Source organism: Zootermopsis nevadensis, unplaced genomic scaffold (genome assembly GCF_977971745.1).
Source record: "Zootermopsis nevadensis isolate Lab colony 2312 unplaced genomic scaffold, Znev_1.0 Znev_ptg000020l, whole genome shotgun sequence".
In the NCBI taxonomy this organism is placed as follows: domain Eukaryota; kingdom Metazoa; phylum Arthropoda; class Insecta; order Blattodea; family Termopsidae; genus Zootermopsis; species Zootermopsis nevadensis.
Window position 1 is genome coordinate 8,366,752 of NW_028259152.1, and position 24,315 is coordinate 8,391,066.

Sequence of the window (24,315 nt, forward strand, 5' to 3'; positions counted from 1 at the left end):
CGATGTTTACCAACGTTTCAGAGGTCATACTGCCTCCGTCATCAGGGCGATTAATATGCCAATAGGGTGTGTGCCCTGATGACGGAGGCAGTATGACCTCTGAAACGTTGGTTAACATCGACCAGACTACACAGCGCAAGAACCCAGAAGACAGAAATCTTCATACTTATCGCTGTGAAAAACCTCAAATCTTACATTTCATGAAATGTTAATTAGTACATAACGTAAAACTGAGATTTTATTAGTCTCTTCAATGTTTATTTGAAACATTCTTTGATATGTCAAATGTTTAATTCTCATTAGGTATAGTGTGATAGGTCTGTATGTAGCATGATTATCGTTGCAGTTATGCACATTTTGAGTCAACGCAATTGAAAAAGTGGCGAATGCTTCGGTGTGTTCAGTAGCGCGTCGATTTTAGGAAGACAAAAAAAATTACTATAGGCCCACATAACACAAAAGTGGTATAATATGATTATTATTGTTAAAATACCTTGATATTGTTGGGGAAGGAATTAAGTTATACTGTATTTTCATACGGCCTGACTTCTAGACCAGGATTGGCCATTAATTTGAAATATAAGTTGTGTATCCTAGAAGCTTACACCTTTCTGTTGTTCTGTTTAGGCCCCGTATTTGTAGGCATGAAATAGATTAATAAGTCTCAGGCACACACGCGCAGACACAAGGACGAAGTCACGCACAAGACAAACTGACTAACAAAGAGGCATGTTTTATCGTTTGCCTGGAACCTGACAGGAGCTCCACCAACTGTTAATTAAGTGAAATGTTGATGGTTTCAAGTACGAGGGGACACTGTGTTTGTGTGGGGGGTAGGGGGTTATTTCATACTCTCACGCATTCACGTATACAGACAGATAGACAGACGGGCAGGCAGATACATAGAGGCATTTGCTGTGATGTTTACATGGTTGAAATTTCGAGCACTTCAAAAACAGAAACAAATTACACGAGTCTGTCCCCCCCGTCTCAATTTAACGCGGGTCCCGACATTTGTGGTCTGTGACCAAAACTACGATTTGTGATTGTCAACTGTTTTTAATTGTTTATTGTCCGCGCTATGCCAGCTCGAAGGCTGTTTAATTTCATTCTGTTCTCTGGAACACTCGAATTATTTCCTGAGATCGTGTAAATGTGTAGTGAATTAACTCAGGAATTCAAGGCAAGGGATTTGCAGCTGTGTAGATTTAACGAGCAGAATGTAGCGCTGGGATATTCGAAATGTGGTCCATTGGCCTAACGTAGACGGTAAGCGGACATGTCGTAAAATTTTTTGCGTTATTTACTCTCTTTTCAGAAAATAAATGTAATTTAATAGAGATGGCCATGTGTGTCTGCCTTTCTGCACTTATTATTCAACTATAGAACTGGCGGGCGTATTTTTATAAAATTTGGTATGAACGTCATGCCACTAGAGACGACCCAAAACTCGTGTTTTATAATTTCCTACAATGGATAATACCAACATGCCGGAAATACGAACTTCTGAGGTGGGATCAACATTAGCACCGCTTACTGTATTATCCTTAAATAATATATGGAAAAATCTGAGAAAACCATGCATTATTTATTTGGGTTCATTACGGGTAATTCCATGAATCGGGCTTTATGTACTGAGACGTTTGCACATCAAATTTTGTCCAAATCCGTCCAATGGTTCTCGTGTTGAATCGACTGGACGGAAGGACACGACCAGTTTCCTTTACACGTGTCGTCTGACAGCCATATTGGAGAAGACACGGGTCTGGCCTGGGATGTTTGTTTACGCCACGCACAAGCAGGCGAACAGCAGAAGTTTACATTTCAGGACTGGTGGTATGGTGCAAAGCTGTGCTGAGTATCGAGAGTTGATGTCGCATGTTTTGCTGCCTGTTGCCATGGGACAGGGTGATTATGTGAAGTAACTTTATAACAAACTGAATAACAAGTTTAACAAGCGCTAAGTGTAATAGCTAACAACGGCAGATGCCAACTCAATTAGTGTGATGTGAATAGGTTTGAACTAAACAGATGTATAAGGGAAGAAACTAAAAAAAGAAAACTATCTCGATATTTAATTTAGATATTATTTGTTGTTTTCATTAAATTTATAAAAATTTTAAAATGTTAAAATATACTACGTTTCAGAGATTGACTGCTCCAACAGGTATAAATGTAACAAAGATTCCCACCAGACCAGAGCCAGTATATTTCAGTCACATCTTATTATATATATTATTATATTAATAAAATTTTCCAATTTGCATCAGAATTTGTCAAGTTGTCTCCTCACTTCTTACATACGAGTTAAAATTTTACCAAAGGAGTTAATCTGATTATCACTGAAATTCTCGGTTTTTGCCTGTCAGAAACACACATCACCCTTTTCTATTAATTATTATTGATTAATTTATGACCCTTATAGTAGACCGAATTGCAGTGTCGGATGATAGGATGATTAGTAAATATTGATTGTGAAATATGTTGACGGAAGCGGTCGTGGCCTGATTTAAGATGCTAGCATGTATTTGTCTGGAACGACTGAATAAAACCTGTCATGCTAGCCGTTATTCAGATCGAAATGTTTATTCAGAGAACCGAAAACATTTGTGGTGTGTGTGTTTGGGGGGGGCATTTATGAATGACTGTACTCTAAAGAAGTTGGTCTTTACGGCTGATACTGCATTAAGTATTGTCTCTGATTGTTAAATACGGCGGAGCGGACCCTGCCCGGAATACGGGGAACTGAACTGAACCGAACTCACCTGTTGTTGCTGCATCGATTTGCCGCGTTGTGTCACGGAGCTGTTGCTAGGGGCAGATTTTCTTACACAGCGTAAATTTACCTGACGATTCTCTCTTTCACATGACATTTCAGTATCTATTGGTATTCTGACTACATGCACCTGGTTTGAATCCCGTCCGAGGACCTGCAGTCTGACTGAGGGATTTCTCCGTTTACCTCCAATGAACATACCGATTTCTTCCCCATTCTTGCCATCTGCATGTTTCATCCCTAAGAACTTTATTTAAGTAGATATTCTATTTCGGCACTACACTAGAATGTGTTAGTCATGCTGCAACTACATTATGAAAAGAATGGAGTGCAGATAGAAATTTACTAAATGTTTAAACTTTCTTGCCAGTTACGGGTATCCTTGTTGTCTAATTATCGTGTCCGCTGCGCCGACTCCAGATAAGTTTTATTCGCCCCCATCTGTTAAATAATTTCGTAATATGCAACTCTGTGAATGCTTGAATTTAACACCGGACTAAGAGATTGTTACGTAAGAAGGCAGGAAATGTTTCCCTCTGAAATAGAGATTCTTCAAATATTGATGCGAGTCTATAAGTGAATGTTGGTACTTGATGACTACAGTAATGAAAGGGTTAAAATTACGTCGCAGAATAATTTGTATGAAAGTTTATTTGCATGATTTTTGATCACTGTTTACTTTTGGAAAAATGTTTAAAAATGTCATATCTGTATACTGTGTAATATCTGTCCCTTAAATCGTCACTATAAACAATACGTTGACCGTGAAATAAATTAACATTATGACCAACGATACAAACACACAGTACCATAATTATTATGCCTTCGCAGCAAGAGAAAGCTACATTTCTTTTACTTACAACCTGTAGGCCAAACTAGAGTCACTAAAACTCAAAACTAGATTTTACTCTATTAATTATTTCATAGAGTTTTGCCCTACGAAACTTCTGTGTCGCTGTTAACTTTTTGCTTGGAGTTATGAATAACCGTATTAACACTGTTTTGTCCTGTTGCGTGTGCCAGCTTGCCTGATCGTAGGTTACATTTCACGATACACAGCATTATGAGCATTTAATTTACTGTTGTGTCACGTGTTTTACATAAGTCAGAGTTTATAGCAACATACATTCACATCTGCGGAAATTAGTAAGTGTGGTGAATATTGTGTAAACAATAGGAAAGAAACAATACATAATTCAAGAGTTTTACCAACAGGAAGTATCAACTCATGCAACATTTCAAGACTCAAGTGACCTGGGTCGTCAGCAAAGATATATAGAGTTTATAAGAACAGCACATAAAACCAGCAAAACAAATTGTGAGCCAAACAGTTCGTGATAAAAACACAGTTCAGTGACTATGGCCAACGACTGTTGTCGACAAAAGTCAGAAAGATATAATTTTACAACACCAAATTTTACAATGTATTTATATAAAACAATTTTTATATTTAAAACATGACACAAATTTGTTTTTAAATAAGGGATACTTTCTTATAGTTAATAATATTTTATTAATATATGAAATTGCACATTTTAGAAGATAATGGTAAAAAAAATTAAAACCAAACGTGGCACACTGTAAAAATAAATCCGAAGATGTTAGAATAGAGACCGAAAACGTATGTCATTAATAATAATAATTTATAGTAATCAATGAATAATAAAAGTTCGTTCTTGAATGAGTACTTGTAAACTTCACGATATAAAATGGAACAAGATTTATTAATATATGTGTCTTATGTTGCGTTTATTCTCATCTGCTTTAGTACTCTGCTACTTAAGTTTCGGCACAGCCTGTCGGAAGAGCGTGTTCGTTTTGGGTGGCGACAGAACAAAGCTTGGCTGCTATAATTCCATTAGCGTGTGTGTATGAGGATTGACGATATAATTGAACACACCCACCATGGCGCCTGTTACGTCATCTGTCCGTCAAAATACACAATAAATTTATAGTGCTGCCATCTCTTCAAAACAAAATTAAGTTTTTATTTTTAAAAATTGAAGAATGTGCTGCTGCTTCTCGAATAAAGATTTTCACTTGTTATTAACAAACTCGACGCAATGCATGTTAATTTAGATAAACGATCGCATTCAAATTGAATTTCTTTTTTAAAAGGTGCGAATGTAATTAAAAAATGTGAGACTTGATGTTATAATAAGAGAAGCTGTTTTGTTAGGATCGTTCTATTGTCGAGCTGTTTATTCGAGCGTTCATTTTTGTTTCCTCTTCTTTTGTTTGGTTAGGTTCGTTTTTGCTGTCAGTCCTTTGATAGAAGCGTAACAAAGTTTACTCTGCGCTGTTACCTGTATAAAGGCAACGCATTTTAAATATTGGGAAACAAACAGATGTCTGGAACGTGCTTGCATATAACAGAAAGCAGAGTAAAATAAAATAGAGTGAGAACGGTATACTGAATTGGTTGTGACATTGCCATCTGTCACATTTGGCTCTGTCACCAAAGAACCGATTTTGATTTATTTGTGTGTGCCTTTAGAACTGGTTATTAAAGAGATAAAATAATATTAATAATAATCACGAATAATAATAATAATAATAATAATAATAACAGATAATCCATAGTCATGTAGCTTTAAAACTTTAAAGCTTAGTGTTAACTATATGTGCCAGTTGCTTTAACATTCACTAACTGCATATTGTATTTATGTGTTTCGTATGATTATCACTGTGAATAGGGATTATTTCCTTAAACAGCATTAACCAGCTCTTCTTCAAAATGGTGAAGTGTTGTGTTTTATTTGAGATACGGACAAAGTTCTTAAAATATTGTTTAAGCGAGCTTCGACTTCTAAGGATTAAGTTTTTTGTTTTTTTTGTTTTTTTGTTTTTTACTTATAACAACAGTATTTTAACCTGCGCAACATAAGTAGCAGTAAGGCGTTGAAGCATGCAATTTCTTACCTGAACGTCTGTATCCGGGTCGGTACGAGCCCCCTGTTGGAAATGTTGAGCTGTGGGGGGCTCAGTGCCTCGTGGTTCCCGTAGTCGATGGATAGGACATACGGCAGCTGAAATTTACATCTCGCGTTAGTTTTGTCTCGCATAAACAAGTGGTCCTATAGGACTATAGTAAAACACTTGATTTACCACTAATTAGGAAACTGACCTAATAAGTAAAAGACCATCTAAAATGCTGACTACTTGTCATTTGTAATTTTACATCAGAAACGATATGACAATGTACTCCTGACGTCAAAAACTTGCGAACATATCGGGTTAAGCAAATATTTGTTACATAAAGTTGTGTTTTACGGTTTGATTTGCACTTATGGCTATATGCAATACGTATTTGTAGCACGACACTGTTTATGACTGTGCGTGTATTATGCAGGACTAACCAAGCTTGCTACACGGCATTGTATTATATTTACAAGTCCTGCTAACATTAGGCAACTTTTAGAAGTACTTCTATAGGATATAAAGGTATGAAACGGACAAAGGAAAGGCTGTAAGGGATGAAGATACAAAATATATAATTGCCCGTTAAGTTTTAAAGGAAAATTTCACTAGTCAAAATAACTGAGTGACTAACCAATTTTCAAAAAAACAACTTCCGAACTGACTAATTCGCTAAGTGACCTACCAAATAGTTAGCTGATAAACTAACAAACTGAGAAGCTACCTAGCCAACTAACCAGATAATTATTTAAGGGATTGGACATCACAGTAGATGTGTTTAGTAGATGTTCTTGTATAGCTTGTGTGTATGTGTTAATTAACGTGACATTTCAGCTTCTTGCTAGCAACACAGTGCTAAGTGTGTCAGTTTGGGACAACTCATGTTCTATGCCCTGATACCAGGTTCAGATGCTTGTGTATCTGTGATCCTTTGTCCCTTTCGTAAGCCGACTCTGGCAACTTGATTATGTGATCCTCTGTGAAGGGACCCGTCAGAAAATTACTCATACAGAATGAAGATATAATTTGCGCAGGTATGTAGTTTGATCATTAATTAATACTATTCATAATGTTACGGTCAACGACCTTGCCTTAGAACCAGATACCTGGACCGGAGAATATCTTCTCCTAATATATATATATATATATATATATATATATATATATATATATACCGCATCACTCTGATTGATAAACTCAACACTGTTTGAATAGATAATTGTTATATAGAGCCCCAAGCACGGATTGTTATTGTTAAGGTAAAGTTTACGTTGTTCAAAATCGATACGCTATAAACGGAGATAATTTATAAGTTTAAACGAAGTCGAGTACTGCATTAAGGAGTATCACAATAAATTTAAGTGCCCTAAATGTAGATTGTGCCCTTCCGCATTATAAGTTCGTATTATTTATTATTGTATACAGTTCAGAAGTGAAGGATGAGGCAGATTCCAATGTCATCGCTTGAATACCAAATTTAAAGAAAATCCGTCATTTGGTCCAGTGTGTTTATGGAAATATGATTGTATGCAAAGAAACCGTAAATTAAGTTAAGTTATGAAGTCAAATAATATGTCAGTAGGCGAATGCGTCGAAATTCAGAGTTGAACTTAGTCGGTGTGAAAAGAGCAGATTGCTTGCAAGTGTGGTCACATAAAATGGCGTCAGAAGTAACCCTTCCAGCGTTGTGGTGTGGTGAATTTTTTTCTTCTCCGTCTTCCTGTGTTATTGGGTTCATAAAGCTACCACGCCACAGACCCAAAGCTTCCTTGGTTTCAATTACAAGGCTCGTACTTCTCCCGCGCCCCTCCGACCCCTGAAGACTCGGTGGCTTTGATTAAAGTACTGAGCAGGATTCATGCCCGCTTTGTAAATCACGGGCAGACAGCGTTCACCACTTATCTAAAGCGATTGATGATCATTACGTCTGGGTAGATTATCAACGTTAAGGTAATTTGACGACGTTATTTTAGTTACACAGGCTATCGGTTGATTCTGGTGTTCCTTAATGACCCTTGCTGAATACCAGGATGACTGTTTTCTTAATGGAGAGGGCGGGAGTGGTCGTGGCTTATTTTAATTTTGTCTCCAGCGTTAACCTGGAGGGACTGAGTAAAATCATAAATAACGTGTCAGATTAGCGGTTCTGATGAAGACATTTGAACCCAGGATTTTCAGACTAGGAAGGAAGTGTGTTAATTATTCGACCTTATCAACTGCTTTACGATAATGAATTATGAATAAATATCCAAGAATTTGGAAAGATGTGGTTGTGGTCTGTAGTAGCCAATACACTGCGCTGTCATTCGCTTGGAAAGACTTGGGGATACAAAAACGTGGCTTTCAGGTTCTTACGGTGGTGGCGAAGATGGCATTCTGAAGAGATGTAATCTTCTACCAGACTGTACGGCACAACAACCGAGGAGATAGCCATCTTCATCTCAAGAAATCTCATCAGGATAGCCTGTTACCCAACCAAGGTTCGAACTGCTTACATTCGAATACAAATCTAGAGTGTTACCGCTGTATTAACCTATTCAGTGCAAATATTCCCAGTCGTAAAATGTTGTCTAGGCGACAGACCTTTCGTCATTTCGAGTGGGGACGCTCCCGTATATCGGGAGTAAGGCCGAGTGGGTTTTGTTAAATGGCTGGTAGGCAGTGTCTGAGGTCTGAGCGCCACAAAGCCAACACAATTCCCACAGAGCGGTGGACCCAGCACCGAGACCCAGTTAAGCGACAGACTGTACACGGCGGAAGATGCACAGTCCTGCCCTTCAAATTTGGAAACCTTTTGAATTTATTATGAAGTACAAACGCTTTGCTGAAAAAATTAAACAACAATACAGATGCATTGTATGGAGGTAGACTATATAATGTTTTTCCTTTCACTTAACTAGGTTGTGTATTAATTGCGTGAAGCAAGGTTCTTCTTGAGAAGCTATTAGTCGCTTAGTTATTCCAGAAATTCTCCGTATTTTTTGAAAATAGGAGGTTTATTATCGTGTTCACAAAATTCAAACTCGATAATATAATGCATTATTTCAAATCGGTCAAAAAATTGTATTTTATTTATTTAAAATTCATTTTAGTACTAACCTATCTGTGCTTAGGTCTACTAACTGACCCTTTACGTAAGATTTTCTGGCTGGATCTTACATGCATTTTCCATATTTGTTCCGTCTGTTTCATTCCTTATAATTCCGTTACACGAATGATGTTCGTTGGAGAGTACAAACTGTGAAATTTCCCACATGCATCATTCTCTATTCTGTTATTTCTCTCTTACGTTTAAATATTATCCTAAACCCTCTGATACAAGCACCCTCAGACTGTTATTGATCTTAATTTAATTTTATTTAACATACACCCATTTCTATACAACAGGTTACTTTTGAGAAATTTAGTAAATTCCATTTAATCTATGTGTAAAGTGTCGGACCAAAACTGACCACAATAAAGGTCATCAGATTTATCTTCTGTGACCTTACTTCCGCCTTCATAATCCGTTGTTTTGTTTCGGGGGTTTAACACTGGTTAAACGGAAGGTAAGATGACAACAAACTTACATTCAAATAGTTCAAGGCCATATTTATTTCAGGGTCTCGTCGCCTGTCCGATGCGGCAACTTCTCCGACACGTTTGTTCAGCGTGTAGTCGAAACAGAATGTTACAGGCGGTTTAAGGAGATTTTACTGGAAGTAATAAATTATAATATTTCTATTTTTACTGGATACATAAACAGCTTTATGTCTTCTTCTGTGCACGTATAAAGTCGTTTGAAAACTTCCTATAGTGTATCTTTAGTAAAGTAAATACACTGAACATGGAAATTATTACTACAATACAATACTTTTATTTTCCGTCGTTTCACAAGCTTATTGTTAAAATCACATAAAATTTCACATAAAATTGTTACATTTTTAAAATTGACGACATGTTTCGATATACAATTCTATCATCGTCAGGTCTATCAAAATTAAAATTAAAATCTGGTGTATCTGTTGCTCTGCTTATATTGATTTTGTTTTTACCCGTTTTTGATTTTATTACATCTCCAGGCTTCTTCCATTTAATTTTGGAGACTGCGCCTGGGTGCCTATATCTGTAAAATCAATTTTAATTTTCATATCGTGATTCTGGCTACCGACATAGGAAATGGAATAATTTTACTCTAATTTTATATTTATTTTAAGGAATTACTCAAATATATCGTATTACAAGCAAAAGAAATGCAATCACAAAATATAAAGTATTATAACATACCGGGTTGTGTGTGATGTGCGTGTCCGTTGTTATTGAATGGCAGACAGCAACTGAGTTGTGAGTATCGTGTGAGGCTATATATAGGTGAAAGTTGTTTAGGGGGTTGGGTCAATGGACTGTAGAATGTTAAATATCGGATTGTTCGTGTAAATGTTGCTGTCGTTTAATGCAAGGTTTTGTTTATGTGTTCTTTGTATATGATATTTCTCTATGGAGACACCATAGAGAAATATCATATACAAAGAACACATAAACAAAACCTTGCATTAAACGACAGCAACATTTACACGAACAATCCGATATTTAACATTCTACAGTCCATTGACCCAACCCCCTAAACAACTTTCACCTATATATAGCCACACACGATACTCACAACTCAGTTGCTGTCTGCCATTCAATAACAACGGACACGCACATCACACACAACCCGGTATGTTATAATACTTTATATTTTGTGATTGCATTTCTTTTGCTTGTAATACGATATATTTGAGTAATTCCTTAAAATAAATATAAAATTAGAGTAAAATTATTCCATTTCCTATGTCGGTAGCCAGAATCACGATATGAAAATTAAAATTGATTTTACAGATATAGGCACCCAGGCGCAGTCTCCAAAATTAAATGGAAGAAGCCTGGAGATGTAATAAAATCAAAAACGGGTAAAAACAAAATCAATATAAGCAGAGCAACAGATACACCAGATTTTAATTTTAATTTTGATAGACCTGACGATGATAGAATTGTATATCGAAACATGTCGTCAATTTTAAAAATGTAACAATTTTATGTGAAATTTTATGTGATTTTAACAATAAGCTTGTGAAACGACGGAAAATAAAAGTATTGTATTGAGGAACACAAGCAGGATGCAATTAAGATATAAGATGGAAATTATTGCTCCCTTGTGTCTCGCCATATTTAAAAACTGTTTAATTTTTCTTGCATATGAGAGGTTTATTTGACATAATCGAACCATAATTAAATTATTCCAAAAATTTGTAGTGATGACCCCATAATTCTAAATTAATTATGTAATTATGCTAATGTTTCAGAAATTAAACACGCGGCCGGGCATGCAGATGGGTAGACAGTGATGGTGTGTTTTCCCTACGCACTTATTGCAACGAATAATTGCAAACCATGTGATATTTGAATTTATAAATGTCCTTATTTGAATATCACATTCCTGCGAGTCACCGTTTTATATTGATTACATGTTACAAGGAAGCAAAGTGAAACGTACCGAAGTTGAAAGGCTTAGGGCGGACATAAGATTAGGCTCTGGGTAGAGTGGTGTCAATGCCACATAATTTCCGTCGCAGGTACCCTCCTGCGAAGAGCCAGCGTTTACCTACCAGAAAACCGCCGTTTACCAACAAAACTCCATTAACCCGACCTGCTTCCTCCTCTGGGAATTACTGGGAATGTGGGTAACCACCAAGTCGCTTCTGTAAGAATTGTCCTTCGGTTACTGGAATCTGTTGTGTTTAAGTTAAGACTGACTGGTTAAGTTACTGGCTGACCAGCTGGCTAGTGGGCTGTCTTACTGATCAGAAGGCTGTCGTCTTTAATCTCGCCGTCGTAAGAACACACAGTCCACGTATTAACAAGTTTATTTACCGACCGAATGGCTAAAATCCAGCCACTAATGTCCCGGTGAGCTATGATGTCTCTTTCTATGAATTTTCAACAAAAGTATACGAATTTATTTTATTTTCATGCGTTAATGATCTAGTCAAATCCTTTAAAGTCCAGTGATAACTTGAATAAAAATTTTCTTGGATATTTTCCATCGTCTAAGAAATAATAAAATATAAAACGACGTTTCGGAGATGGGACTCTATCCCCGTCTTCAGGTACCTACTCTGTTGGGCCCAATAGATAGAGATAATCCATATCTCCGGACAAAATAAAAAGTGAAAGTCCCCATCTCCGAAACGTCGTTTTATATTTTATTATTTCTTAGACGATGGCAAATATCCAAGAAAATTTGTATTCAAATGACTCACCATCGTCACGAACTTTCAGATTTAATATATCAGTGATAACTATTTGTACCACCTGTTTTAACAATTAGTAACTGCGTGCGTGTGGGCCATGTATGAGTTCTAGCTTAAAGAATTATTATTTTATTAAACAGCAATAGCCGGTTAATATTTTAAATTGTGAAGTGTGGTGTTTTCTTTGCGGTACGGAATGAGTTCTTAAATATCATCTGGACGAGCGTAGACTTCAAAGAGTTAAAACATCTTGTCAGGATAGTAGACTTCGAATAGATATTCGAACCTGGGACCTTACCGATATAAATTTAAAGAAGCTTGCACTCTTCCTGGCCGCTAGGTGAAACACATAGGCCTATGTACCCCGAGTCAATACCCTAATCAGGGTTTCGCCACAATTCCATTCCCGGTAGGGATTTTGCTCTTCGCTACCGCCGTGGAGCAATTCCTGTATCCTATACTACAAGAACCGCAGAACGTTATCCCATGGGTGTATGAAGCCGAGTTCTGCCCTTCAGATAGTCGCTAGGTTAAGAAGGCGCTGACTTTTCCCTTTGCTCCTTTCTTTATTCTTCACGATGTATGTGATCACTGATAAAACTTTGCATTTGTATCATTTATTATACGAGTTACAAGTGTTACTTCTCTGCCAGCCTGCTCTGTTCGAAACTGTGGTCTTACTGACATTAACCCTTTGAAGTCTAGTGGTAACTATATGTACCATCTACTTTAACAGTTTATTAACTTTGCATTTTGTATTTATGGGTTATGTATGATTCTGCAACCAGCTATATTTCCATAAACAGAGAAGAGTTAATCAGTTAATATTTGTGATGGTAAATTGTGGAGTTTTCTTTGCGGTGCGGTCTCTGTTAAATATTATTTATATGGGCTTAGGCTTCATGCTACAAAGGACCAATCGATAAACTAGTGTATGCGACCATAACATCGATAATGAATACTATGGAGACCGTTGTGTTTGTGCCGTGTTGTATTGTGAAATTCGGACAAAACGGAGGTCTGTCCGGTGATGTCCTCTGTGATGTGTTAATGTTGATTGTAATCCCCTGGGCACTTCAGCGTCTGTATCAGACATCGCACTCTTTTGAACAGATACTAGTTGTAGAACAGCAAGTGTACCGCCGAGGATTCCCGGATTAAACGCCTGACTGAACTCACTGTCGGCTTTTGTATAAGAAATACTCAGACTGAGGTTCATTACCGAAGTGTTCGTACCGATATTTTATGACAAGTATTTCTGTTTTAAAGACAAATTATCACATATCTTATTGTAACGTTTCCTTTTCTGATTATTACCATCTTAAATAGGCCATACGTTTAACGGCCAATTTTATCACCGTTTGACCTGCGGCGATACTAAACTCTTTGTTCGTATTTTCCCCCTTTTCTTTCTTTCCTTCTTAATTCATTTTTTCCCGTGTATTATTTTTGTATCTAGTGGTCATAACACTAGCCTTGGAATCCTGGGGTCCCGGGTTCAATTCCCGGTGGTGCTCAGATTTATAACTTGTGTTGGGCAAGGCCGTGGTCTAGGTATCACGGAGTTTTCCTCCGGGGGCTTCCCCGGTTTCTCCGTGGCATCCCAACAATTACTCCACTCACACACACAGAAGAAGGCAATGGCAAACCACTTCTGGATCATCTGCCAAGAACGTATATGAACAAGTCCCAGTCCGAGAAAAGGATGGAAGGATCCTGTTCATATGGACCTGTCGTCAGACAGAACACTACAAAAAAAATGCGACAGAGGTCTAAAGAAGCTGATATTGACTAATCTGGCCAACAAATTTAACAACTTTTATGGAACCCAAAGGTTTATTATCATGTTCACAAGGGTCCATCTATGAATTGTATGCTGATCCATTTAAATAAAGTTTATATCATAATATCCTACATTCTTAAGATACGTTTTAATATATCTATTTGCGTATATATATATATATTTAAGAATATATGAAAAGGGATAAAATATACATTAAATTTCAGTTATGCTCTTATGTAAAGTGGCCCTTTGCTAAACTAAACATGGCTTAAACAAGTGTTACCAACTTATGTCGAAATTTGTTCTGATAGTTTGGGACTGTTACTGCCGGACAGACAGACGTAGTCCTTGCATGACGACTCGGTCCATCCAAAGGTTATAAATTCTTACCCAGTCCCCCCCTCCCAAACAATCCGTCAAAGAAAGGGAGCTTGAACAAATATCTTTGTTGTTTTTAAAATGACACTGTGTATGCTACACACTAATTAATCTAATTTTAATGTAATTTCCCCCTTTCAATCTTTCATAAAATAACGGAATTGTTATTACTTGGAGAACCATTTTGCCGTTCACATCCTTTTAAGCGCTAACAAGTGGCAATAATTTCCGAGGGCCGACCAGGTAAAATGTCTCCTTATAAACGCTCTGGAGATGCTGCAATGTTTTACAGGATAATTCGAAATTAAAGGGCCCAGGGGAGTTACCAAATTTATTCTCGAAATCGACAATTGTTATTTTAAAACTTCGCATGGAGACATAAAATATGACCTCTTGAGATGTGTTTCAATTAAAATATGACATGCGTTCTCGAAATCGAACATTTGTGATTTATGAAAAGTCTCTGCTGATTACGTACGCCACATGAAAACAACATCGATCAGACTTCCGGAGACGCAACTAATTCCAAACAGCACCGTTCGCGATAAGTTGATATTCACTCATCTAGTCAAGAAACTCCTGGAACTAGAGACAAACATAAAATACATTAACTAAGTCTGTAAATCTGAGTATTAATTAATCTACGTATCTGTTAAAACAGCCCAGACGTAACTAATATTAATTATTATTATTATTATTATTAATATTAATATTAAGGTCCAGATGGTTGCGTTAGTTTTGAGTTATAATGTAGCTGATGTTATTTATAAGACAAAGTGCTGAGGAGAGAGTATCCGGCCCAAACACAGAGGAAACAAGAGAAGGGGAAATAACAAATGCAAGGAAGTCGGTCAAATTTAGGCATAAACTTCAGAAATTTAGTAATGTGCCCGGTGAAGCTGCAAAGCGCCTCTCGCGACAGATATCCTAACTGCTACTGAGAGAGGCTGCAGCCGGCGATGATCGGGAATTAATTACAAGGATTAAGTCCGCCGTGACGCAGCCCACCCTTCAGGCTGCAGTCTCGCTAGTGACATAAACAAAGAACATTCGGTTCAATGCACAACTGGAATAAGTGAGTCCGATTAATTTTTCTCCTTATATCGTATTTCGAATTCGGTTAAAATAACTGTATCAACTACAGAGAATATGCAGTGCACAGTGATGATCGTGAACATTTGATCCTAAGAGAGAAGTAAAAAGACGATGGAGAATATGATGAGGAAGTTTATATTTTACACTCTTTATTAAATATTATTAGGAATTAAATCGAGGAGGATGAGAGAAGAGGGAATGTAGCATGCATGAGACAGGTGGAAAATGCGTGATAAACTTTGATAGCAAAACATAAAAGAAATATACAGATCAAAGAAGTACATGTATCAGCGGTGGCAGAAAATCTCCCAAATGTGTTACTATAATTTTCTGACAATAGCGGATTTAATGTGTTTATAACATGAGTTTTATTTTCTTCACACTCCTTATTCATTGAGAGACCTACGGTTCGACAGATACAAGCCTGAGAAACAGCAACATAGAAAAGACCTTGAGGATTTCAAAGGTGTCTATTAGGCAAATTCTTGGGATGATATTGTGATCTTGGAATAACCTTGACCTGACCGTTGACCGAACCTGACATGAGTATGGTCATTCATAGACTTGCACTTCAACAGAAATAAGCATGATAAAAATGACTTTGATATTACCTTGACAATTTCAAAGGCATAAGTTCTGAAAATCCTTTTGCTGATGTTGTTATGACACTGGCCTAACCGTGATCTCAACTTATAGTGTCTGAGATTTAATTCCCGTGAGGGTTTAGATTTTTTTTGGCTACCACTGTATTTTGGCATGATCTAGGACACCTTCACATACTATTTCATTACGATTTGTTTTAATATTATCCCCTCATGATCAAGTTACATGCAAATCTAAGAAACACATATTCTTATTAAGGAAACTTCTGAGAACTAGAAGAGTCTTATGTCCACTGCCACTCTACGTGAATAATCCCTACAGTTAAGGCGACTTTAAACGAATTAGTTTACTTAATTTATTAGGACTTGAGATTTATGGATTCATTTTTACTTAAGCCACTCTTACCCTCCAGCCCCGCTACAGACGTTCTGTGTTTGTGACAATAGATCTCCGGTCCCCGTGTTGCTATGGCCACCGACAACCTCGACTTTCATTAACACGAATAAATGAATTTAGAATTGAAAGTAAATAGAATTTGTAGTTGTCAGTATCGCTAGGGGATGGCGTTACGGCGAAACTCTGAAAGGGAAGTTAAGCAATCAGCACTGATGATAATGAGAACGTTCTTATAGTATTGAATTGCTTGAGATCTGAGCCAGTACTTTTGTTTTATGTAGCGTGTGCACTCTTCGGCAGTCAGAACATTGAAGCTGCCAACTTAGTAACGGAACTTGAAAATAAATATCATAATAGTTCACGTCTTGAGTTTAGGACCATGCTACATTATTATGCCATCGTTTATTGGGGTCTGCACAAAGACTTTTGTTCTTTTGGTCTGTAACAGAGAATATAGAAAAACGTTCTTGAGAGGAGCTCTCGAATAACATGATTTTTCCTGTAATTTCGGTAATTTCTTGTGAGTTCCATGGTTGAGGGTACAGTAATCTGAATCCTACAGCCTCTCCTACATCAGTACCACGTGGTAAACCCTTTTCTTACCAACGAGGCTCTGGCGACAGAAACGCAGCTCCACTGATGAAGACGACATACTAACCTAACCGAACTTAACGTAAAATAACATAACCTAAATAACCTTAAATTAACTAAAACAACCTAATCCAAGCAAACCAAATCATGCCTAGCTTAGCCGGACTGGACCGGATTAGAAACTACCTGAACCAGAACCTAATTGAACCCAAACTAATGATAGCCTAACTTAACCTAACCTAACCTAACCAACCCAACCAAACCCGGAATGGGACTGGACTAGCCAAGTCAAACCCAACGTAACCTAGCCTGAATTAAACTAAAATAAAGTAAAGATAAAAAGTATGTTAAAGTATTCTAACTAAAGGTAAACTACACTGACCTGACCTGACCTGACCAGATTTGACCAGACCTGGGCTGAGCTGACCTTACCTAACCTGACATAACACAGCCTATCCCAGCCCAACCAAACCCCAAACTACAAGCCGAAGCTAACCTAAACCACCAACCCGACCTAGCCAAACTGAAGCCCAACCGAAGGCAGTCGAAACTTACTCACTGCTCCTCGAGGCTAATGTCTGTGAAGTGAGTGGATCATATCGTCATTTTGAGTGATGATGTATGTGACTAGGTAATCCCTATATGGAAATGATAAATGAAACATGTTAAAAAAACAACTAATGAAAAATTAACTATTTACACAATTAAACTTAACAAAGTGACTAATACTATAGTTAATCAAGTAACCCACTATCTCTGGTGTTTTACAGTTATCCTATGTAAGGTGTTCTCAGTAAAACTTCACAAACCCTTACGAAATAATTGAAGTTATTTTAATGTTCACATTCATAATCCTGTCTTGCATTAAGCAAATAGTTAAATAAAAGCGGTAGAAATGGGTGGTGTAAGAATGTCAATGTATCACTATGGTAACGAAATTCCACGTCTTCAGAAGAATGCAGAATTTCAGTTTCAGCATGACTCGAACCGTTTTAGTCTTCCGCTTCCACTACTTCTCCCCCCCCCCCTTCCTTCTACTTTGCATACTTTTCAACTTGTGTGAGTGGGACTCTGCCCTTTATACTGTGCTTTATATTCTGTGAAATTTGCCAGGAATCGCGGTCCAATTCGACGTGACAGGTAATATAGTTAGAGTTCGGGGAGAAAATATTGCCATTTTATACAGCTCGCCCGTAACTCAGTAGTTTTCAGTTTCATAGTGACGATGGTAATCATCGTATTGTCACGTTACTTTTCAAGTAGATTTCTCACTCAAGAGATAAAGCTGAAGGTGAATTTGTTCCTGTGACTACACGCAACGTCTTGAATGCGTACAGAATGTAATAAATTTGCTTATTTACGTTATTATTAAGCTCAACTCTGGATTAAGGCGAGTAATTTGCTATAAGTTTCGACCGTCGTTAAACCGGTATCAATACAGCAAGAGCCTGGGAGGGCCCGTCTGAAGGTTGTGGTGGTGAAACAAATATCACAGTTACCGACAGAAACAATACACCGATGAGTCATTTACGAGTTATATATAAATATACACACACTTTAAGCTTTAGGTACTTAGACAGAAGAGTTGATTAAGTCCTTCGTTGGTGGAAAATTAAATAAGTAAACTTTCTTTCGTGCGTAAGCAGGCAAAGAACGCTTGTAGGAGGTGTGGCAGTAGAACCACACGCATTTTGGACATGATAAAAGCATTTCATCGGCGTTAGTAGTCCCTGTTAGTGACAAGAGATCCCCCTTGTTGATAATGTCGTAATGGGTTGATAACGAGCGGGTGAAACCCCTTAATGATATCATTGTATTCGTTGCTGGTCGTCCATGTGGTTGTCAGGAGATTCCCTGAAATGATAATGACCGATGTGTCGAAAGCTCACACTGAAGTAATTTTGTGTCGTGTATAGTCATTTGATAAAAGGTAAAAGCAAATTAGTCCCTGTAACCAAACACCATACCATTAATGCATTTTATGGTCGTAAATACAAAACTTTACGCCTGTCAATCTCGTTACGCGATGAAAGCGAAAGGCCAGCTGAGTTCGTGTCTTCGTTACTGGTTAGAAAACTTGGTACTTCTCAGAGCTGATGTAGATGTGCAGGCAAAGGAAAGCAGATCTATCGGAAATAAATGAAGTCTTAATTACAGTAACGATGTTCTGGGTTCTGACCCCAATGTTTTGGGGAAACATATTGGCTCCATATTCAGAGCTGCAGTGGTGATGTTCGGGTATTGGAGAGTTTGTATTGGCTCAGAGGAAGTATACCAGCTAGCACAGGAAACCGTACAAAAGGATCCCATATGATTGAGATTTTGGAATTTAGTAGTGGTTTTCTTTCTACACCCAGTTTAATTGTAACGCCATGAGAACGTCTCCTATAATTGGGGAGTGGAACATTCTACACATTATATGTGTTTGTTACATCGTCATTTTAACTCTATCATCTGGAATTAAGTAGGTCTGCTGCTATATTTTTCACACGAGAGTAATGGTTTCATCTTCTGGAATTAAGTAGTTTGATTTTCTTTGCACCAAATGTAATACACGTATATTAGTGACTAAGTCGTTGGCAGTATTATTAGTAATAACAGAATGTTCAACTTGAAAGTGGGCTAACAATGTGTGCTCCCCTTATAAAAATCATAATCAGTTGCAGACTTCCAGACAGTCAACAACTTTGTCTGATCACTTCCTTGCAATGTCGCATGTGTTTTGAAATACGTAAGAGAACAGTAATGTTCTCAAATACTGTCTTCTTTAATGGGTTTAGTGTGGCGGCACCCCGTGGGATGAAATCGTTCTTCCTAAACGTTTTATAAGCCGATAGCGTGTGGAGAGGGGGAGTACGTGACCAGGGTGACCAACTGAAGCGCGGCCAATAAGAAATCTCCAACTTGTAGCGTGCTGTATCCCTTCCTTTCGGAAGAGTAAAGCCACTTCCGGCTTTTACGTGAAAATGATCAAGGGACTTGTGTGTCCACTGTATACTGGGAAGAGATAAAGCGACTCCCTGATGTCGGCTGTTACATTTACTTGACGATTTGTAAACCGCTGAGTTTTATAGTTTAAAGGCTACCTTCTTTGATAATCAGCGACTCTTCGTTTCGTATTTAAGAGTTTCGTACGATTCTGCGTAAACAGTAATTGTTTCCTTAAACGAAATAAACCATTTGATAATTCTAATGCGGTAGTGATGTGTTTTATTTGAGGAACGGGCTGAATTCTTAAACACAATTCAGACAAACTTCGGCTACAAAGGCTTAGGTGTCAACTAGTATGTGGTAAATTCTAGTACCAAGAATTAAGAAAACATTAAATTCCAGAAATATATCCTGACATTCACCTAAGAATACATTTAGTCTCATCTCCTTTTTGAAAGTCTAAAGTTTAAAATTCATAGAAATATAATTTTATCTGTGTCTGTGTTTTGGGGAAGAGACGTTGAGGGTACTTCAGGACAGCATGTAGTTGACAATACAGGCGTATGTGGACCTACGGGAGAGTAAGTAGCAGAGAGATAGAGAAAAGTACACTATGATAAGCATCATAAAATCTGTACTCTTTCACCGAATATTATTAGTGTCATAGAGTCAAAGCAGATTAGATGAGCAGAACATGTGGAATCACTGGAAGGTGAAAAACTAATGAAAACTACAGGAGAACACCTTAATTACCTAAGTGTAGACGAGAGGATAATATTAAATTGTTCTTTGTGTCCCTAAATTGTACTATGCCAACTGCTCATGCATTTGTGCTTATTTGAATAACTATATATATATATATATATAAATTTTGAAATGGGCGAATTGCATTAGTTTTCCTTTCAGCTAAATAACTCTCATGTACCATTGATTACATTTAGATTTCATTTTAGCTTGTTGATACGTCGAGTACACTTTGTATTGTATTCTGTGAACTTGATACAAACAAGAGGCTCTCGGTGTTTTTAATAACAGCCCTCTTACGATACGACAATGCGTTACTATTTCACATTGAAAATGTAGGTTTACATATGGATACGCGTGTCACCATTTGTTTCAGTACAAATCACGCAACTTGAATCCATGAAGTGTTTGTCTCGTGTTTGCATTTATTTTTATGTGGGAAAAGAAATATCTAAAATGCCTCTTTGTATTGTGCGATCTGTCTTCGATTCCCTCTTTTTGTTCAATGGAAGGACTGCCAATTGCTTAAAAATATCATTGCGAACGTTAGCATCCTTAAGTATCCAATAAAGAAGTATTTTTATTTCGTACACGCTGTCATTATAACATAGAACACGAAAAGATAATTAATTATATTATCCACCCCTGTATTACGATTTGGAAACACGTCTACGTTGGTGAAGTTCGTTCTCTTCTGGGAAAAAATGGTTAAAAATGCCCATCTGCCAGTTTCGCGAATTGTCAGGTAAATTAAATATATTTACAAATATAAACGTGAAAGGCATCTCAAAATATATGAACATTTGCATGGGCTGATATCTCGCTATTTGTCAATAGACAAGTGTCTCATAAAAGTTCTGATACGTGTATACAGATGTGAACTTACCTTAAATACAACCCATGTATGGAACAAAAATCGACCAGATATCTGTCGAATACAAGTTGTCGTTACAACAAACTTCTGCAAGGGGACCCGGCGCAAGGTACTGACATCGACGGAAAGGGTTATCGCACCGAGCATCGTCGGATTCCTGTCACGTCTGAGACCCTCTGTTGGACTGCTCTCACGAAAACCAGTCGTTCGCGTCAAGGGACAGAAAACACACGGGGCCTTGTCTCTTTGCCTGCGGGCCGGCCGATTGCAGTATGGGGCCCGGAATAATGTAGCAGTACGTGGTAAAAAGTGTAAGTGGCTTGGTAAACGGAAAGTTGTGTTCAGACGCTCGATATTTACGAAAATTGAAATTCTTATTGTATAAGGAAAGGCAGGCGTAACGCATTATCGTATTTGTCTGTCCTCCAACGCTCAGCAAATAATGTTAGAGCCAAGTGAAGGGTTTTTATAAATATTACCACATTATAAAGATCATGAAGGATTTGTACGTTCTTTCTCCCTACAGTTAACAGTGCAAAAATGTCAGCGTACAAACTTCAGTGGTGGAAGTGGCAGTTTCCTGTATCCTCATTCAGGAGGCGCAGATCTCAACTTACAACTTCTGTCAAAGCCATTTTTGTCGTCGAATCTGACATCTTCCTTCCATTTACCTTCCAATTTACCACTCACAACCACCTCAATTTTCTGTGCTATATAACCACTTCAGACCAACTAAGCAACTGACAGCTTCTAAAGACTTCTAAACAGCTACTTTACTTAAAAGGCAAAGGTACGTTTAAGATACGGTGCTTATCTAAGCATCACGCCGGGCAGAAGTGGAGATGGTCCCACTATTCTTAATTTTGACACTAGATGTAGGTGAGTAGACAACTTGACGTATATGACACTTTATCGCCGCGGAAGGAAGGAACCCCGGACCCCTTAGCCGATTTGGACGTTATGGCTATGCCGGAAATCGAACCCTAGTCTACTATGTAGCCTAGTTACTGTATTGACTGAGCCATCCCGTCTTCATTAGTTATGAAATTACATTCTGTAGCGAATGGTCAGAAAGTCGACCGTATGGTTAATGCTTGGGTGGTTCTGTGCACCCCGCAACATTTTGCAACTCCCGTATTTTAAATGGGAGTTATGTGGTTCATGTGCTGAACTGCTTCTTCCGCCTTGCCTGTGCCATTGGTCACGCAACACTCCACAGGGAACAAACTGCTCGTGCCAGGGATGTACATGGCACAGAATTCGTGACAACCAGCATCGCCGATAGCTTCTTTAAATGAAACAATTGTACTTATAAGATGTGAGGTTCTGACAGCGGTGAAAATGTAGGTTGTGCTCTTCTGAGCTGTGACGCCATGTAATATTGTACATGTTTACCAACGTCTCGGAAGATCGTCGCTTCCAACCCTTGATTCCTGAACAAGAAGCACTGTGTCCCTTCAAAGTTTTGGTGTCTACGAGTACCGCCATGTCCACAAGACGCAACAACCCAGAAGACAACATCGACTTCTTCACCGTCTCGAGAATCTCACCCGCCCTAGTGTTTAATTGTCTCAGTTACTGTCACTTCACGCCCCTCCTCGATATTTTTTAAACAGAACCTACATTCAGACACCAACTTTCTCGTCCATATGAAGCAAGATCTATAACACATAGAAACACGGGATCGCTAGATAAAACAAAAATTTCGAAACCTAGAAACTCATTTTGTTAAGAAATTTTCTGCTTTTATGCAATCCGATAGTTCATTATCGTGTTTACAAAAACCCGCTTCTGCATTCTACCCCGAGTCAGATAAATCTCGTCCATACACTCACGTTCTATTACTCTAAGAACTATTTTGATATTATCTTTCCATTTAAACCAGTGTCTCCCTGGTGGCAGTTTTGTTTACACTTCTGATGTCTTCGGCGTGTTGTTACATGTTCCGCCAATCTAATCCTCTTTCATTACATCATCCTAACAATAAAGTTTGTTGTCTTCAGGGATGTCACGTCGTGTAGTCTGATAGATATTGACCGACGTTTCAGAGGTGCTTACTGCCTCCATCATCGGGACGCAACATTTCAGAAGACAGCCATATTCATACTCATCGCCGTGAAAATCTGAAATCTCACTCTTTATCATATTTGGTGAGGAATACAAATTACATAATACATAAAGGCATGCTCGAATACAAGTTTACAAATTATGAAATTTTCTCCATCTTAATGTAACTTCCTCCCTCTTAGGATTGAATATTCTTCTCGGCACTTTGTTATCAAACATCCTTAATCCGTTTTCATACTTCAGAGGAGTCAGTTACGTATTGGAACAGCTTATATTTTATGCACATGAAGCACAGATGAGCCAAGTCCCTGGGTGCAGAAACTCATTTGTTGCAAAGCCCGTGGGCGCCCCTGTGTATAGCAAATTGCAATTCAATGCCTTCCAAATCCTATCTGTTACCTGGCGGAGCTAATCAAAAAAAGAACGCGAGACCGGCGTGCCTGAGCTCAGGTATTTTCAATTAAGGAGACGGTCACTGAGATTGCCCCAGAGAGTAGGGTGGAGGGGGCAACAAATTGTTCTCTGTGGGTAACGGATTCATTTCTGTCGGGGTAGTTGGTCAGTCGGATTACTGATCGCACTGCATGAGTGTCATAAGGCCGAAACAGTTTATTAACTGTCATATCAATACATCAATACGATAATTCCCCCTTAACACTTTGTGCTACGCTGTGCGGGACATATCAATGTATTGCTCAGGATAACCGAATTTCTCTGTAGACTTATAATAACGTTAGGAAAACACAAATTAACACATTTGTTGAATTTCTCTAATACCATAACAACAAATTTGATAATTTTTACGGCATCTAGTATAAAGATGGCTGTCTTCTGGGTTGTTGCGCCTTGTAGTCTGGTAGAAGTTGATCGACGTTTCAGAGGCAGC

At 37.9% G+C, this 24,315-nt stretch overlaps 1 protein-coding gene across 2 annotated transcripts in view; it reads right to left on the reverse strand.

Annotated features, from left to right (window-relative positions):
* The window catches only part of LOC110835370 (inactive tyrosine-protein kinase Dnt), a 170,400-nt gene that overhangs the window by 43,492 nt on the left and 102,593 nt on the right, over positions 1-24,315 (reverse strand). Inside the window, exons 1-3 of one of the 2 annotated variants that reach the window (XM_087351884.1) lie at positions 9,962-10,169; positions 9,265-9,390; positions 5,699-5,805 (exon numbers count right to left, since the gene is read on the reverse strand). In XM_087351884.1, the coding sequence (XP_087208010.1) occupies positions 5,699-5,805; positions 9,265-9,285 (128 nt within the window). In that variant the 5' untranslated portion in view covers positions 9,286-9,390; positions 9,962-10,169. Of the gene's footprint in view, positions 1-5,698; positions 5,806-9,264; positions 9,391-9,961; positions 10,170-24,315 lie in introns of those variants that run through there. The other variant, XM_022075512.2, reaches the window with a different exon arrangement.